The sequence below is a fragment of the Convolutriloba macropyga genome, chromosome 12, assembly GCF_964194025.1.
Source record: "Convolutriloba macropyga chromosome 12, txConMacr16.3, whole genome shotgun sequence".
In the NCBI taxonomy this organism is placed as follows: Eukaryota; Metazoa; Xenacoelomorpha; order Acoela; family Convolutidae; genus Convolutriloba; species Convolutriloba macropyga.
In genome coordinates this window covers 6,965,465-6,985,017 of record NC_134479.1, presented here as the reverse complement: position 1 = coordinate 6,985,017, position 19,553 = coordinate 6,965,465, and the positions used below count along the sequence as shown (strand labels likewise).

The 19,553-nt window shown below is 34.1% G+C and overlaps 1 protein-coding gene across 1 annotated transcript in view; it reads right to left on the bottom strand.

Annotated features, from left to right (window-relative positions):
- LOC142350958 (uncharacterized) overlaps positions 1-19,553 on the bottom strand; it is a 94,612-nt gene that overhangs the window by 69,068 nt on the left and 5,991 nt on the right. Inside the window, exons 3-6 of the mRNA XM_075402985.1 lie at positions 16,990-17,119; positions 7,570-7,701; positions 6,690-6,773; positions 2,612-2,854 (exon numbers count right to left, since the gene is read on the bottom strand). Of these exons, the coding sequence (XP_075259100.1) occupies positions 2,612-2,854; positions 6,690-6,773; positions 7,570-7,701; positions 16,990-17,119 (589 nt within the window). The remainder of the gene's footprint in view (positions 1-2,611; positions 2,855-6,689; positions 6,774-7,569; positions 7,702-16,989; positions 17,120-19,553) is intronic.

The window sequence follows — 19,553 nt, the reverse complement described above, 5'->3', positions numbered from 1 at the left end:
GGGTTGGATTGATTCGTTTTAACTTTTTAAAATGTCCCACTTTTTAACTTGAAGCATGCTTTGCAGCTTTTTTGTGAGCCATGTATTTTAGGTCTTGCCAGTTCTTTCTCGTCCCACTTTCGCCAATAGGCACTGGAGGAAGTGTTTATAACGTCTGCGATTATTCTTTTACCAATTGAGAGTGAACATAAACTCTTCTGAGCTTTCTGGTGCTTTCTACTTAATGGGTTTGTGCCATTTGTAAATCGAAATTGTAGCTAATATTTTAATCAGAATTCGGAAAACCGATTAATGCGCTCAATTCAATTCTACACTAATATTATGGAAAAAGTTATTTCTATTTATTATAATGCTGAGGTCGATCAGTCCCGGAAGAATTTTCAAAAAAATGATAAACGGAAACTGGAGTCTCGTCTTATTTTCATAAAGTTCACATTGAATCGAAGCAAAAATCGGTAAGAGCAGTGAATTGTCTAACTTAAAAAAATTATAAATCCTGAAGCTAGATTAACACGAGAAATTTTGTACCGCTCGAGTTTGCCGATCAATTGTTTTTATTTTTCTTTACTGTCATTTAATGTCACAGTACAAATAATTTTACAAGATTTTAATTTTGAAATTAGGCAAAAATTGCTCAACCTTGTTGCCAATTGCAAATTGGAACAAGTATTTGCATGATCTAAAAGATAACTTTGACAGTTCAGACATATAAAGTATTTGGTCGCTGGAAAAAATATATACCAAAATAGATGCAATTAAAAAATTCACGTATTTTTGCAATTGCTGGCATCGTCAGGATAAAAAAGTGTTCAATTGTAAAATTTGTTTATAAAATGATTCATTTAACTAAATTATTGAAAATAGCATAATTTACATTCCTGAGAAGCTCTTAAATTTAGAATCCAAAACGTTATACGAAAAGTTATAAAACTCAATCAGTCTAAACAGTCAAAATATAACTCAATCAAAATTTAAGCAGTTTTTTTTATCTGTTTGGCCAAATTTGATCAATTTTGATCAAACAGATCAAATTTTATCAAATTTTATCAAATTGTTAATCAAATTTTAGATCTGTTTATAAATGTGAGGTAAACTTTATAATATTAGTTTACATTAGATTTCTGAACGGAAGTGTTTATACGGCTAGTGTTATGTTCTGCCACGATCTTAATCTGAAAATATACTTTTTCTTCATGATAGGTTACGTAATTCTATTGACGCCTTTGAGACAATCTGGTATTAATCTGTGTATTTCTTTTCTACAAAAGACACTTGAAAACGGATGTGATTTCGACCCTGTTGTGGACTCTAGCTGAAGAACGAAAGGACAGTGATCTAACCAAAAAATCTTTTGTTTGTTTTTTTTTTGTTATTCAATCTTGCCGAGAAAAACGAAGTGCAAATTTTATTTTCTGTGAAGTATCTAACAGATATGTTTTAGTAATCGAGAACCACGTGCCAATTTGAGATGCAGTTTTAAAGTCTTGGAAGTATCTTCTGCGTAGCCTTGCTTGGAACACGTGTTTAACAAGCTGTTGAATGTTTGTAACATTTATGGTCTAGTACGGTCGAGGCCAACTTTTAATCATAATCCTGTCATCTGCTGTTATCATTGCGGGCTTTTTTGATGACAATCTTTTGGTCTCGTCAGATTTTTGAAAAATTTGGCATGCAAATACAAGTACAAGGTCTTTAGAAATTAACTCTTCTAGTAATGTAGGGACCAAACTTCTCATATGTTTATAAAGTGATTTAAATGTTTATGTTCAACCAAACTTTTTGTTATGGCTATAAAAATTTGATTTTGCATTTTATAGATTTGAAAAAATCATGCGAGAGGATTCCAAGAGCTCGCAAGATTAACATTGAGTATTGGCTACGGTTCTCACTAAGAGAAAGCGCATTTGCTAAAAAAAATAGCTCTCTGGACAAATTTTTAAAACCTGACCCAAATGTGCTGTATGGCAGCTAACACTGGCTCAGTGGAAGGAAGCCATAAAAAACGGTAAGAATACTAAAAAAACGGTAAAAAGCTTATCAGTTCTCAGTTTTTGGACAATTTGAAAACGAAGAATTTGGTACGGTATATATGAATATCTGGCACTACTGTGTTTGAGTTTTAAACCAATACTTCTCCGCTTATTCTGGGTGGAAAACGTGAATTTAACACAACATATTTCTAATTGAATTGCAAGAGTGTAAAATAATATAAACAAAGTGAAACACAAGAGCGTAAAATAAATTCTTTCTCTTTAATTTTTACCCAGAATTCTGAATTTGCGCCTATAAAAATTACCTTCTCTCCGCCCTAAATCGGAGAAATAGGGGTATGAAATTGTTTTCTTACTCTCGTTCCATTTTTTGCTGTTTCTATGGTGACAACCTCAATGTGGGATACTTTTAGATGGTCATCTATTGAGGTGTCTGGAAAAGCTACGGATCTATTCTGTTTTGCCCCCTCCCCCAGCTGAGTGGGCTTATATCTTTTACGCTCCCAAGGCGCACGTGTTATTTTTTTCTACATAGTAACGTGCTATATAACAACAGCTTGCAACTGGGGGGGGGGGTGTAAAAAACACTGGGATAATATAATGGATCCAAAGTAACTTACGATATTGCAGAGGGTAAAGTACGAAGTCTCCAGATCCAACTCCAGTCTGAAGTGCTGAGAACCCTGCGAATGCATAATTCTCGCTCACATTTACTAGCTGTGCATTATCCTGACACCCGTGCACTAAGTCACTGCCACTGTGTTCTATTCTAATTCCACACACTGCTCCGTTTGTGTCTCTATATGTCGTAATTGCAGTCACAGAACCAGAGAATGTCTCGCCTCCTTGCGATGTGTCTGGAGCTATAAATAAATCAAATCAATTTGGTACTTAGAAGCAAATTTTTATCTCTCCTCACATCGGGTGAGAAATAATTGAGACTGTAATTGCTAAACAATCAGCCGCCAAGATCGCTGGTTGCGCAATTTAAGCCTGAAATTGTGCATCGTTCTTGCAAGATGATATCTGGGTTGAGAGTCACCGTCATTCAACGCAAAAAAATTTAAGATAAGCGGTGAATGCGGTGAAATCACATAAATCAGGCGGTGAATGCGATGAACAAAAATTTATCGGTGGTAGCGGTGAAATTAAATAATTTTTCCAAATTTCACAGCAAAATTATGTATGAAAATTTCGGTGAAAAAAAAACTTTTCTCCGCTTATCTTACATATTTCCAATTTTTCCTCAAGCCGGGTAGCTGAATAATTATTTTTTTAATTAATTGTTTGTCACCCGAAGAGAGGAGACATTTATTAATAACCGCAAAGAAGTAGCTAGAGCTATTATTGGCCTTCTCTCATTTTTTTTACAATTCTAAGAATTTAAATTGTATTGTTGCCCTTTTTCACGAGGAAGAGTATTGCAGAAGTGTCTTTTAATCAATTTTAATTGGAATGAATTTTGAAGCAGGAAATGAAACGCGTGGCAAAAATAAGGGCGGTTTGGTTATTGAAGAAAATTAGAGAGTTGAGCAAGGGGGGGAGAGATTATTTAATCGTATCGTTGTTTTCGTGATTGTGAGACCAAGAAATTGGGGATGAGAATAAATTATCTCACAGTGAGCGACGGGACTTTTACTGGCGATTATTTTGTTTTGATTTAGGTCTCTTGCCTAACGATCAGGCAGTATTTTTTTTGCATTTTGATATTTCTTGGTCTTGTGACATAATTGACACGTCAGGTATTATATTATGGGCGTTAAAAAGAAGACCCAATAGAGCATATTAGTTTTTTCAGTGAATAGATTATGCTTATAATGGCTTGGACACTGTCCTCTAGCAGAAATCAAAGAGAACTTTTCATTTTTGTCATTAAATTTCTGTCTTTTGTAGTCGCATGAAAAACTGTGGATAATTTCAGCTCTTAGCAGTGGCTCCCCATGAATCAAAAATGATTATTATTTACTGATCTCAATTGATAGCTGATTTTTGTCATGTCTTTGGAATCAAATGTTTTAAAAACATGTAGACTTATAGTTTATCTTTGCATTTTACTGTTCTTTCTACTTTTTGCCTAGTTGCATATCCCATTATTGCCGTAAAAAAGCGCAATTGAACTTATCTAATGATTTGTCTCTCTATTTGTAAACGTGTGATATGATCTGAATAATGAAAAGATGTCAATGGCACTCTTTAAAGAAATAATTGGACTTTTTCATTGATATCAGTTTATAAATTATGTTTTCACTATTGTCTTTTAAAACTGATCATTTTTGTTCATTTTTTGTCTACTTGTTAGCTAGTTTCATTATTCAGAGAACACAAATCGCATTATCTGTATTCAAAGAAGGCGCAATTGATTTTATAATTTATTTACGGAATTGATTACGATTTTAACGGCTTCGACGCCATTTTCTCGTTAAATATAATTGAATTTTCGTTTTTCGCCTATATTTTCTGGTTGTTTTACTATTCATTCGATATGATCCGGATAATGGCAGATCTCAATGTCTTTATATGGAGGTATGAGTAACCATAAAGTTATTTTAAGATTTCAGTTGATATCTAATGGTTTTCATCATCTGAAATTATATATTTTGCAAAAAATAAAAAACGTATATTTTTTAACTTTGCCGTTTTTGTTCGTTTTTGTTTACTTGCTATCGAGTAACAATGAAGACAAAACCTAAGTTTTTTTCCAGATAAGTACGGTTCAATTTTTTTAGTTTAGGTTTTACTTGAGGTTAATTTGACCCTATTTTTCAGCAGTTTTTTATTGCAGTTAGAAGCAATTTCTTATTCAGCCATCAGTTATTATGCAAAATATTTTTGAAAGGTTTCTATCTTTTCCTAGATATTTAGATAAGTAAATAATTGACCCAAAATGTTTAATAGTGGATTCGGAACACTATGTGCCAATGAACATTACCGAGTCTCCTTATATATATATATATATATAATATATATATATATATATATATATATATGTATATATATATATATATATATATATATATATATATATAGTATATATATATATATATATGTAAGTATGTATATATATATATATATATATATATATATATATATATATATATATCAGCGCAAAATGACTTTTCTCGTCTCTCAGATAAAGCAATTTGGTTCAAAATAATAAAATATTACTAAAATAGTGAAAAAATTTAGTAAAAATGGTGAATTTGACCCTGCACTGATTACATTTTTACGGTTTCCAGGATTAGATGTACCATTAAAAAGAGTATAGCTGAGCACACTGGCTGAGCTTTAACAATTCTCTTTCAGAAAATTCTGTTGCACCCGCAAGCATATTTTGTTAATGATGATGCATAAACATCCAAAAAGGAAAATCGTGGTTGCTAAACGCATATGATGTACAATATTTTGCAAGTTTTGGATCTTTAGACGCCTTATCTGCTAAAATTTCTCATATGCGTTCGATCTGTCCCAGTAGCAACATAACTTTTCTAATGTTTTTCAACGATTAGCTGCACGTAAAAGTTGAATTTCAAATTGTTCACAAAATTCGATTTGGAATGACTCCTGCGAAATCTTTTTGGGTGCTAAAATCTTATCTCAACTCTCAGCTAATCCTTTGAACATTTTCCCCGTGTTCCTTAGGTAAGATGCGATCATTGCTGACAATAAACAATTTAAAGTCTGCGTTGAATTTCATGTCAAAAAAAAGAAACTGCGACTTTTTTTTGTAAACATTACAACTTTCTGTATGGCCCTGTAGGTATTTATATGCAGATAACTTCTATCATAAGTTGTTGAAAGCAGAAAAAAGTTGTTTATATATATCTTCCCCGATAAAAAATTATTGATTTAATTATTACGCAAAAATTCTCTCGCAAATTTTTACTCAAAAAGTTCTCTCACTTAAATCTTTCGCAAATTTAGTTGAGCAAGTTTTGCCAAATGTTTTATCTGGTCTTCGAAAAGATAGCACCAAATTTTATTAGAGGTTTAATATCAGTTGTAACACTATTGTCAAAAACAGCAAAACAAATATTTCAGAATCAATGGAGTTGTTATCGTCCAGTTCGGTTAGTTTAATTTGCGGGCTTCTATTTCAATAGAGATTAAGCTCAGTGTCGGACCTCACGCAAAAAAAAGCAAATTGATTTGATAACGGGTTTGATTTCTGTCGAATAAGTACGTAATAGGAAGTAAACTCTGCTGGCTAGCACCGCAGTGGCAACCATATGTGTGTTTGTGTGTGTGTGTGTGTGGGGGGGGGGGGGGGTGCAATAGTGGGAGGGGTTTTTGGCTGCACGGGGTCCTTACGGCCTGAACGATATGCACGGATGGGGATTGGGGGTGATATGAGCGGGGGGGGGGTGATGTGAGTGGAGGTTGTTGTGGGGGGTCAAAATCCAAGAAGCGCCCTTCACATCCAAAACAGTTTCTGTGAATCGCATACTTGTACACTAGTAAGCTGAGAGTCTCTAAGAGAACTTAATGCCCACTGGGCGCTACCGTTTTATCCCGTATTTTTGCTCGAATAGTCAAATGGGTCAGACTAAAGTTCGGTCAAGCAAAAACTCGCATAAAAAAGATAACAGGACTAATATAATTGCTACAAACTTCGTTTGAGAGCAATTAATTAGCTATTTAAAAATGAAGTTGTTGGATGAATGAATGAATTTGAAAGCTATGGATATTTGTGTCACTTACTAGTTATTCCGAATGATTGATTGAATGTCTGTTCGAATGACACCACAAGTCCCACCAAATTGTTTGAGAGCACATGAGCAGTAACTAAATAAAACATACATTACTTATCTACAAGTTGGGATTAGGAAATAAACCCCCATTTTGAAATTTAATTTTGGTCGTGATAATTTATTCGGTTGTGATAGTTTGATATCAAGTCCCGCGGTCCACTAAGGCATGGCCATGGCCCGCTAGGCATGGCCAAATGCGCTAATTGCGCAGCTCTTTAATAGTAAAGTGGGGGTTTATTTCCTATATAAAATGAAGTGGGTTTTTTTTCCGCAACAGCTACAAGTTAGCAAATGCGATATGAATCTCAGATTTAATAAGTTTTAAAAATAGTTTCAGAACTACTGCGGATGTTTCCTTGCGCTATATATCTACTACATTCAACGCATTTACAACTATAAAAGAATGTACAATAGGTGCCAGCGCCCTTTGATCCAGTTTACCTCTTTAAGACCAGAAAACGTATCTTCCCAGTGAAACGAAACTTGATACACCTTTGACAAGATCTTATCAGGACACGTCAAGAAGTTTTCTTGGACTCATGTAGAAAAGATTTCACACTGTACTATGATGACAAAAGAGTGATTAAACTAATTGGTAGTTATACAATGTATTTGTCCTTTGACGCCAATTAACACACTTTACACAATATTATTTAAGGTTAAGGGCACTGGCTAGCAATTTCTTTTTCGGCTGTGAAAAAAAAACAATTTTTGATGAATTACTTTGGGGTTAAATTTCGAACAAGGAAAATTCTTTCCAAAGCAGACACAGTATTACGCAATAACATCTAATAATTATATTAACTATATTTTAATTTATAAACACTTACTGCCAGTTGGTACTGAAGTGTATCCAAAGTCGGTCGCCTGAAACCCTCCAAATGTTGGCTCTAAACTGGCAAAATTTGTGAGAGAGGTACTGGATGTGATTGAGGATTGAGGCCAGAGGATGTTACGCCCCACTGAAAGAAAACAATCAATTAAAGACGTCTTATGATTGAAATAATCAAAGGAGACATAGAAAAAAAGGACATAGCTAGTGAGATGCTTATCTGGAATGATCGAAAAGACTTATTATGTAATGATTCAGTAAAGAAGATGTTTGACGAGGATTGATGTTATAGATACACCAGAGCTCTGATCATTTCTTTTTTTTCGACTTGACACGTTTTGAGTCGAGACTTAACGTTTCGTCTGGAATCAGTCTGGCCACCATTTCTGCTGTGTTGCTTTTCGTTTTGATGACGAAAAAAAGAGTCACTCTATGAAAAAGCTCGCGTACAAAAATCTCCCCCAAGGATAGTATTCGCGTAGTTGCGAAACATAGCATTCAAACGTAGTTCCTCACCGACAAATGGTTGAATTATTGTGAGTAAATGACATTTTAGATTGCCCTTTCTCCACTTGGTAGATAACCCTGGTTCATTTTTAAAGGTAATTTTCATGGTTCATTTTTTGATAATTTTTGGTCAGTTTGTAATGCATTAAATATGCACATCGTTTTCATAAACTTCAGTTTTCTCCCTAATTACAAATCATTACTCTCTATTCAAGACTTGCCAGGTTTTCTCAAAGATATAATTCATATTAGAGTTTTAACAAGTGTTCATCAAGTTTTAATAATTCTTCACATGTCATAAGCATTGAAATAGTCTTAAGTGAGTAAAAGAGAGTCTCAAATAGCTGTATTAATCATATAATCACAGAAACAAACATAAAAACTGAAACACTATCCACGACAATAAGCGATCATTTTATACCAACTGCTGAGTTTTTTGTATCAAGCGTAAACATAAGTTTTCATTCATCGGTACTCATGCGAAATTTGAAAAAATTTCAAAGCAGACAGAGCGCTGAATTTTATTTTGTCTTAGACCAGAATATCAAAAAACTCTTGAGAACGATTAAATGAGTACAATGATCAACAAGATTATCGAAACTTTTAACGAATTTGCGCCTGAAAAGATTTTTGAAACAACTGATTCTCCTCAATCTGCAAGCTGGATTACAAAGAAAATCAAAAACGCTATTGTAAACAAACAAATTGATTCAAAAACGGATAGCGGCGCCTACCATTGGAAACCAAACTAGATAAAAACAAATACGGATTAAGGTAACTAACTTGATGGGAAAAGAGACAATAATTTTAAAAAAACTCGGCAAAATGCAAAACCAAAAATGATTTATAGGACAATGAAAACGCGCAAAACAGAGGACAATGCCATCGATTTACCAAATGCTGATGACTTGAATGATTACTTTGTTTCAATAGGTCCAAAAATGCCTGCAAAATTTAATGACGAGAAAAGCAGGTATAGTATCCGCAACAATGATATAGGATCGTACTTCATCAAACAATTGAATCAGAGGTTACAAAAAATTTGAAGAAACTGAAAAAGAAGAAAAGTACTGGTCATGATGGAATCTCAAACGAAATTTTGAAGTGTTGTTCTTCCATTATTTAGGGAAATCTTGCAAGAGCCATCAATTATTGTTTGCTGGAGCGTATTTTCCCAGATTCATTAAAAATAAAAAACTAATACCCTTGTATAGTCAAAAGATAAGACTGGTAATAACAGACCTATCAGTTTACTTAGTACAAAGAGTAAAACTCTGGAGAAGATCTTAATGAAGAAGATGGTGAAATTTTGTGTACAAAATAAATTCTTAGCGAACAATCAATTTGGCTTTAGATCTAAATTATGATGTTTGCATGCAGTTGCCACCACAACGGAGTTTTTTCAAACCGTAATTGCTAATAAATCAACAAGGCGAGCTAGTTTTATTGATTAAAGCAAAGGTTTTGATACAAAAGATCATGAAAATTTGTTACTAAAACTAGAAAGATATGGATTCAGAACTCCATTTTTAGGGCTTTTGAAGAGTTATTTATCGAGGCGCACCCAATTTGTCAAGCAGGATGCAAAAAGAACCAACAGAAAAGCAAATTGTAAGTGGGATACCTCAAGGCTCGGTACTGGGCCCTTTTTTGTTCAATTTGCATACCAATGGTGTCCCCGCAGTTTGTAATGAAAGCACTTTCGCAAGGTTCGCAGATGATACTACTGTTGTTAATGCAAGTAATGACAATAGTTCGCCTAAGCAAATGTTGAAAAAGTTTCCAACTGGTTTATTACTAACAAATTACCAAATAGTTATGACAAATGTGAAGCTATCAATTTCGGGAAACCCACAAAAGAAAAAGTAAAACTCAAGGATAATGCTTTAGATAACAAAACAACTTGTAAGTATTTTGGAATCTACATTGATAATTTAACATTCCTTGATCACGTTGATTTCGTTTTTAGAAAATTTAACAAATTTTGTGGACTAATGTATCGGTTACGACATCTTTATCCAAGAAAATGTCCTCAAATAACTCTTTTGCCAAATCGGTCATAACTTATGGTCTATTAGTCTATGCCAAAAAAATTTAGAAAAAGTTGATAGGGTCCAACGAAAAATCATTCGAGCAATTTTTTCAGGAAAAAATTTGAATCTTTAGATTTTACACTAATTGATAACATGATGCATATTGTATATGACCTTTAGGTGATTGAACTTGTTAAATGACTTTCCAAACAAATGAGGTCCGAAATTCCGCCAAAATACATAATTCCGCAAAGTCTAGCAGACATTAAAAAACAAACGTGATAAAGTTTGAGAGGCCTATTTCCCCATCAATTTCAAAAAATACGAAAAACAAAAAGTCATTAGCTAACTTGTTGAAGAAAACATATAAATGGCTAAGATAACTGAATTTATTACCCGAAAGTATTCAAAACTTAAGTTTACAGCAATTCAGCCAGTGAAAACACATATATCAAAAATAAGTGAGCTTTACATTAAAGATAAAAGGCATGTTTTTATCCTGTATTAATAACTTTTAATGCGCTTCAGCAAGAAGACATCAATTTTTTTTTGGGTTTGTTTTTTTTGCGTATATGGGCAGAGACTTGAAGAGCAATTATGCTCATTTTGTTTCCTAATTGGATTGTAATTGGATATGATTTTTTGAAATGTTGTCCAATACTCTCCAATTGAATTAACTATTTCTATATCTATTTCTAAATGAACAGCTTGTTCCGAATTGTCAAACGAAAACGTTTTTTTTTCTTGTTGAAAAAACAACCAAGACTTAAAACTTGCTCCGCGGTATATAGAGACGAAAATCGGGTCATTCACAAAAAAAATTTTAAAGGATACATTTGCACCAAGCATGATCTGCATCCAAATCAATCTTTATATCAAAACGCAGTAACTATTTTCCACGAAAAAATTCCTTAATAGCCTAAGAAATAAAGAGAACTTGATTATACACATGACGAATCAGATGAGGCGTATCACGACCACTTGTAAGCTCTCTATTTCTGGGTTGGCGGTCAGACAAGACGATATGCAAGTAAACTGAACTAAAAAAAATCAAGTAATCCAGAAAATTTGAGATGGCATTATTGCAGGTCGTCTCTGGGGGTCGGTGGGCCCGATAACCGGCCTGCGGTTTCCGCATTTTATCCCAAACGGAATGAGATGCATGCTCAAGGACAGTGGTTCCCTAGGGCTCATAACCACTCGAAACCTTGGAAATGAAGTACTTTGTTTCCTTAGTGCAACGGAATACACTATACATTTAAAAAAAAAACTGTAGACTACTTTTAATTTTGTGGTTAGTAATGTGTTTTGTCTGCAAGATTCCATATCTGTGATTCAAAAATCAACTTGCTTAATCTCGGCTTACATTTACTTCGACTTACTGCGCGTTCACCTATTTCTTGTTCTGATTATTTTGTTCGTAAGAATTATTTGGACGTTATTTGTTGAGAAATTTTCAGGTGGAACACAATAACATTGAAAATATAATAAACCAAAGTCATTGCCGGGATTTGGAAGCTGGACGATTTGCATTAGAAAGAGTGGAACTAAATTTACAGCAAGACTTATAATAAAAATGAGTTCAAATTGATCGTCTGAAAAATAATTGTATTATTATTATTATTATTATTAAATTGACTTGGTACCCGCGATGCGGGAATCACTTTGTTAACTAATTAGAAACAGGACCAATTAACAGGATACTGATAGTATTTAAAGTTCAAAGCCTTTAATTTCAACAGCGAGTTCAGCTGTTTCCGAAATAACACTGTTGGACATGTCCAGTCAAAAGTTGAGATGTCATTTCGCTGAGAGAGAACATTTGCATATTTCACAACTCTCAAGACAAAATACTATTCGAATTTGACTGATTTCGTCCAATTAAAATTGGTCTTCAAAAATTGTTTTGCTGCAGAACGGTTACTGCGTGGTCCCTTGAAAACTTTCCAATAATCATCAAACTTAAGGGCAGTATCACAGTTGTAAATTTTGTTCAGCATAAGAAGATCATTTCGAACCAAAAGAAAACTGATCGGCAACAAATTGTTGTAAATGAGGCTCTGATTGTAGTCACTATCTGTAAAAAATTTCTTATTCAAAGCCCACTTGAGCGCTCGTCTTTGCATCTTTTCGAGTTTTCTGCAATTTGGCCAATTCGAGAACCATACATTTGACGCGTACAGGAGAATTGATAAAATGTAACTTTTGTATAAACTTACTTTTACTTTCGTATTTGTAGAAAAGGGAACGTTTCTCTTCAAGAAAAAAGCTTTTGTTGTGCCTTTGACAGCCGCTGATTGATATGACTGTCCCATTTCAAGTTATTAGTAATTACTACACCAAGATCATTCACCGAAGATTTGCATGTAATTTCTGTATCGTCTGCATACAAGTGGACACTACACTGATCTAACTTTTTTACATCAAAACATATAGCTTCAAACTTTGCATTGTTGAATTGCATTCTGTTTTCTTTTGACCATTTAATTGCTTTGTTTAAATCATTTTGTAGTGAAAATAAATTCATTTGACTTCCAATAATTTTTGTGTCATCGGCGAAAAGATATGTGCTGTTCTCCATTAGAGATGGAAGGTTGTTTTCACAGGCAAACCGCCCCAGAAAACTTTGGGGGGGGGAGAGAACACCCCAAAAACTTGGACAAAGAATAGGTACGATCTCACCGGGGAACTGATAAGCACTTCGGTTAGCCCCCGTAGACCCAAAATAAACTACACTCCACTTGCACTCCACGAAACAGATGGTAACCAAGGTGTGTAAATTTTATTGAAAAAAAAACTACTCAATTTTCAGGTTTAAGAATCCATCAATTCAGCAACTCAATTTCACAGCACGTGCTTACAAAACTGTTCTAAATTGAAATAACTTTTAATAAAAAAATAAACTCTTATCATTTAACTTCAAATCCTATTTTAAAATTTTTTTAAGGTTTTGACTAACTCGAAGCAAAAATGTTCGTTGACAAGAAAATTTTCTCCTACCCTAGATCTTTTCCTAGCTTCTTCTATTGTGTGAGCAAAAATGTAAATTCTTAATTTATATGTTTTGGAATATCGAAATCTTCTGACGGTTTTTTAATAAACTCATGCATCCGAAAGATCCAAAGGCAGAACAGTGTTTTCCTTTCAAAGTTTCGATCCTTCCAAAAAAAGTTAATAGTGCGCCTTTGTGCAGGCGCTTTTTTATTTGTTCAGGCGCACTATTGTTCAGGCGCACAAAATTGTGGAAAAACAATTCTTTAGTTAAAAAAACTGAAAGCAGGCTGTTAAATAACAGATTTTCAGATTTTCTATGTTTTCCTCTCACCAGATGTTTGATACAGACAGCCTCTAAAATACTTTTTTTTGTGTTGCCTAATATACAGAATTGTTCGTGAACCCATATTTTTAATTTGTTACAGATAATTATCAACTAAAACAGTTCACTTCCTAAAAAACAGTAAAAATTACCTCTCGCACAAAAGTAGTTGAAAAAAGTCAACATGATAATATAACGCTGAAAAAATTGGACATAATTAAACATTCAAGCTTGACTGTGGCATATACAATAAATAACAAGAATTATTCGCCACCTCTGAAACGGTAAATAACACTTAAAAAACGTGTTTGGTAATATCACCCCCGCTTACAATGAAAAAAAAACAAAAAAAGTTACCTTCTCAGCGAAAACTATCAAAAGCCTTTATCCCTTAACTAAGAAGTTTAAAGGAGCCATCTACTAAAAACTTACGATTAATTCTTTTCTTTAGTTAAACAGACCCGCAGTGAAAAACGATAATTGTTTTATCAAAACCAGCCATTTCTTAGTTCGATAGAGTAAAAAACGCATAATAGTTTTAACAGTTGACCTTAAATTTTAGGGTCGATAACGGTAATCTTTTTTTATCCCATTGAATCACCCACACTAGTAAAGTTACTTATCGTTAATTAACTGACTTGGATCACTGGGATCTTTTGATGACCTGCCAAATGGGTTATTCTTTTTCGTATGACATAATGTGTTCACAATACGTCTAGGTCACTCTAAAAAACGTCTAGGTAAATTTACCTGCAAATTTGCAGGTAAGCAAAATTGCAGGTGACATTACCTGCAAAAATACCTGCAAAAACATGATACGTGCAATTGACTAGAATACGTTAACTAGAATGTACCCGCATTCTTAAACAACAATATTATTTTAGGTATGTAGATTTTGACGTGAAAAAAAACATTCAAAATTCTGATTGAAGTGTTTACAATAATATTCCTCAGTGGGCATTTGGAATGAGACAAAGTAAGTCCGAGCAGCAAACTAAAAAATTTCACAAGAAATTATTATGCCCTATCAGCTATAATCACTGCTGTCGGTAAATAGTTTTTGGCATTCTCCGCTCGACTTTTTTATTTTTGGTCGCATGGTTAAAGTTGACTTTTCAGATAATAATGGGCGGGAAAGTGGTCAAGAATATTGTTTAAACTTAACACAAAGGTTACCCGTGTTTTCACCTGCTGTTATAAAAAAGAAAATTTTGCTGAAGTCAAAGAGTTGTGTCACATGTCTTCGTAACAACTGATTCGTAATAATAGTGCGCTCGAGACTCACATTGGTTAAAGCGGACGCTTGAAAAAAGAAGAAACCACAAAAAACGTTGAAATCTTAAGTCAGTCTGATTAAAATCTGCGGTCATACCAGGTTTTTGCACACCCGACAAAAGTTTCTTAATTTTTCTTAATCAGAATATTGCTAAAAGTTGCAGGTAACTTGACTATAATTTGCAGGTAAATTTACTTAGAATTTCCAAGTAAATTGTAATATAATGTAATTTACCTGCAAGCAGTCTCAAATACCTGCAATTCTAGATGAATTTGCCTGCAATGCATCTAGAAATTGCGGTGCTACCCTTCTATAATTTTACGTGCAAAAAAATATCTCTAGGTAGTTCTACCTGCAAATTTCATGTGAAAATTGCAGGTAGAATTACCTAGAATTTTCATTTTGCTGATAATTTTTTAGGTGAAAATACCTGCAAATTCTATGTAAGTTGTAGGCAAATTTACCTAGAATTTCACCATCAAAAAAAATTCTAGGTAATTCTATCTGCAAACTGTTTATGCAATTTGCAGGTAGAATAACCTAGAAACTTTTTTTTGGAAGTAAAGTTCTAAGTAAAATTGCGTACAACTTACCTGGAATTTGCAGGTATTTTCACTTAAAAAATTACCTGCAAATTTAATTTTCTAGGTAATTCTACCTGCAATTTTTACATGCAATTTCTAGGTAGAACTGCCAAGAAAATTTTTTTGCAGGTAAATTTCTAGGAGGGTAGCACTGCAATTTCTAGGTACATTGCAGGCAAATTTGCCTAGATTTGCAGGTATTTGAGGTTGCTTGCAGGTAAGTTGCATTAAAGAACAATTTACTCGCAAATTCTAAGTAAATTTACTTGCAATTTATAATTAAGTTAAATGTAATTTTTTTAGAGTGTAGCCTATTTGAAAATACTTAATTAATGGTATCATTCCGTGTATTTACTTGTAGTGCAACCACTCTTAATGTACTACTCAACACACCCATTCTCTTATTGAAGTTTATATTGTAGCAGTGACTTTTCGGTATTAGCAACCCGAATGGGGCGGTCCGATTATGATTCGACCACTTTTTGTCTCGGGTAAAGTACCATCCCAGGCTTTAAAGACATGCCAATTTTGAATCATAACCCCGCTAAATCAAGTGAAAGCCCGCTTAGTCATAGTAGTGAACCATTGCATGTCCCTCAGAATTAAATCATGTACGCGCTTTGTATAAATCGGTTTGCGACCGTTTCCACTGATTCGAATGGTTGCCATTTTTTTGTTTGGTTGCCTGCCCATGGCCAATTTCGACCAGGAACACATGATTCATATTTCTATGACCTCATCCCGGGAATGAATTAATTTTGATGTTTTTTTATCAGATAAAACCTTGTCATCCCGATTATTACAAAATATCACTCAATTGAAGTGGGGTTATCTTAATACAAGTAAAAAGGACCTTACAGTATGGGAGATGGCCGCAAAAATCAATCGTTCTGATTGGTAATTATAAAAGGTCTTTGTCGGCTACATGACAATAAACCCTACGCCAAAAACCCAATGTGCCCAAATACCCAATGTCATAAGACCCAATTAAAAATCTTTAAAGTTTCCGTTCAAATGTCCGATTTCCAATCAGCAGTTGTAATTGAAAGCATGCTTTATTACTATGTTTAAAAGTTTTTCTGATAATTTTAACAAGAGTATAGACACCACGGTGTCTACACTCTTGTTAAAATTATCAAAAAAACTGATTTTGATGTTGTTGCGTCTTTGTTGTTGGTCGTCAAATTCTACAAACTAGCGCAATATTGATTAAAAGTAGGGGCGCCGGCCCGTTTTGGTCTAGACCAATTCGAGTGAACACCTGACTTTTTTGCGATCGAAATTACAGGCTCTCTTTCAGTTAGTTTTAGCTGCCAAAAATACACAAAGAATTTTTTCCGGAATTTAAAAACTTGCAAGATTCTTGCAAGATTTTGAATCCGGGCTAAAAATTTTTTTCATTGATTTCGGTTTTGTACTTTATTTAATCAACAGTAATCTGCTTCAAAGGCGTTTTTTAAAACATTAGCAGGGATTTACAATTTTTTGCAGGGATTTAAATTTTGAAAGATTCTTGATTTTTTATTCAGCTTGCAAGATTCTTGCAAGATTTGAATCCGCTCATCACTAGGGGAAGGTCTAGAAAGATGATCATAGGTTGATTCGAGCGCACTTGAGTGTCCGTCTCATGATATTCTGTCATTTCTGACTAGCCTATATTGAGCAGATTGAAGCCATACTGTTTAATTGTTTTGCCACTAACCATAAAGCGCTGTTTCGTTCACGTCGCCTGCACTGACTCTGAATCCGACAGTGACCACCCCAGTCCAGAACTCTGCATTTTCCACACGCAGAAGAGAATAGACATCCGCCTCACACACTTTGTGCACATTCTACAACAAATACACATCCGGCTCGAGAATTTTCCAAAAAAAAATGGTAGAAATGCACGGCTGAAATGCGCTGAAATGGGCTGAAATTATTTTAATAAATGCGCTGAATCAATAGCAAAACGATAACTGAGATTTATTATATATCGCACTCGGTCAGCTCTCTTTTGTTCTTAAAAAAATTTTTAAAAAAATGATGGAACTCTTTGTGCTTCAATTGACAAAAGCTTCATGACAAAAATCCGAAAAACAATCAAACTTCTTAGCCAAAAATCAATTTAGGGCCTCGAAAGGAGACTTATATACGTCCCACACAAAAACACAACCATAAGTATTGAGATGATTGAAGTTGTTCAGGAAGATAACCCAGGTTAAGTTGCCAGATCAAATCCACCTCTGATAACACCACCCAGAACATACAGGAAAAGTCTCAATAAGTCGGTTTTTCAACTTAGCTTGAGATAGTTCCGACATTCGTTAGCTATTTTATCTATTTATGATCAGATCCAGCTGCGCTGGAACCATTTATGATCAGACCCAGTTGCGCTCGAACTACTTATGATCAAAACCAGTTGCGCTTGAAATCGTTTATGATCAGAAACAGTTGCGACCGAACCGTTTATGATCAAACGCAGATGAGCTGGAAACCGGTTGTCATCAGTTGCGTTTCGAATTTGGTTATGATCAGACTTAAGTGCAATCATGCGCTCGAAATTGCCTCTAATTTCGAGCGCTAAATGGCCAGGTGCTACTTTTAGCTAAACGGGATAAGGAACAAATTGTTTTGTTGGAGAAAAAAAATAGCGAAAGGTGTTGAAACTTTTATCCATTGGCTTTGTCATCTCGACAGAAATGATATTGCTCAAACATTGAATCTCAAAACTGTCTTGAAATGTAATCTTCCAGATAAACTCCTAGTTACCAGTGACTACAACTAGACGGAATTATTGATAAACCCCTTCCACATTTAAGTTCACAGAAAAACAAAATGTTACTATTGGTGCGAGGAAACAAAAATGAGTTTTTGAAATACTATTTTTTCAAGACTGTCAAAAAGTTTTGAAAAAACAAATTTAAAAAACTTTATGCAATCTCGCGCAGTCATGAGCAATGATCTGGTAAGATTTTGAGAGAAGATATCAATCATAGTGGGGGCCGATTTCGAAAAAAGACTTGCTTATCAAATAATTCGCTTGATCACTTAAAAATGTTGTAAAATATCTACTTCCCTCGTTTCATCATTCACCAATTCATGAAAGCACCAGTTCATGAAAAATGGTTACTGAAAAAAGATTTGAAATTCGTTTTGATAACTTCAAGTGCAAAAAAGACATCAAATATTAATTACTGAAAAAGACGGTTTTAGAGATTAAAACCTTCCTTTTAGAGAATTAAAAACTGTTTCAACAAGACTTTGCTTCATCAAAATTTGCATCACAAGTTATCTAAAACGCCCTTTTATTTACACTAGTAACTCCCATTTTTACTCACATTTTCAATTGCTTAACTTTAATTACAAATCAAAATAAAAAATGATTTCGTATGACAATTATTGCACTGTGTACTCAAAGCTTAAAACGGCTGTAACACCTATAAAAATGTAATGATGCTGTCTGTTTTAAGCTAAAGGGGAAGTTTTTTTTACAAGCACAGACCACATATAACTGCTCTGTCATTAGAATGATTAAAAAAACCGTTGTTGTTTTAAAGTTTTGCAATGAAGGAAGACAAAAATTATTGCAATGGTGTTTCACAAACGACCACTTTTATTTTTAATGTTATCACTTCAGTTCGTATTGACTAAGGAATCAGTCTCCCAACATATTTTGAAAAATCTTTTGAGGCATTTCTCCTGTTCTTGTTCCCAGGTATTTTCTATCAGTGATTTGTGGCCCATGCATTTACAGAAAAAATTGACCTCTCCACTCATTGGGTGAGACATCGAAGAAACTCGTAACTATTGATAGTCCCCGTTCCTTGGTCACACATCTTAACAAGAAGACACCCCTCTTATCAGACAAACTACAGAAACAATACAACCTGGTGGGTTGCAAGCTTCTGTTAAATACGAGAATGGCGGTTTGTTTCAAGGTTTCAGGAACAATTCTGACAGTGCTTCCTGTTGAAGCATTTGACAATGCTAAATAAAACTTCTTCGGTGCGGTTGCGATAAAATTTTGTTTCAATGGTGATATCATGGTAACTTCAAATGCTTCCGGCTGAATCGCATTCTACACAAACATGAATCCGCCGCCCGTCTCAAGTTATTTCCTGGTAGTAAGCTCTTCTTTTCAGATATATTTGAAAAACGTGCCGCAAGTTACCCCTTTTTAGTACCGAATCAATTTCTAAACTTTTTATATTATGCATCCGTTTACAATTGCGAAGAATGGGGACACATAGCAACAGCTGACAAAATAAGAAAAGCAATGGCAGG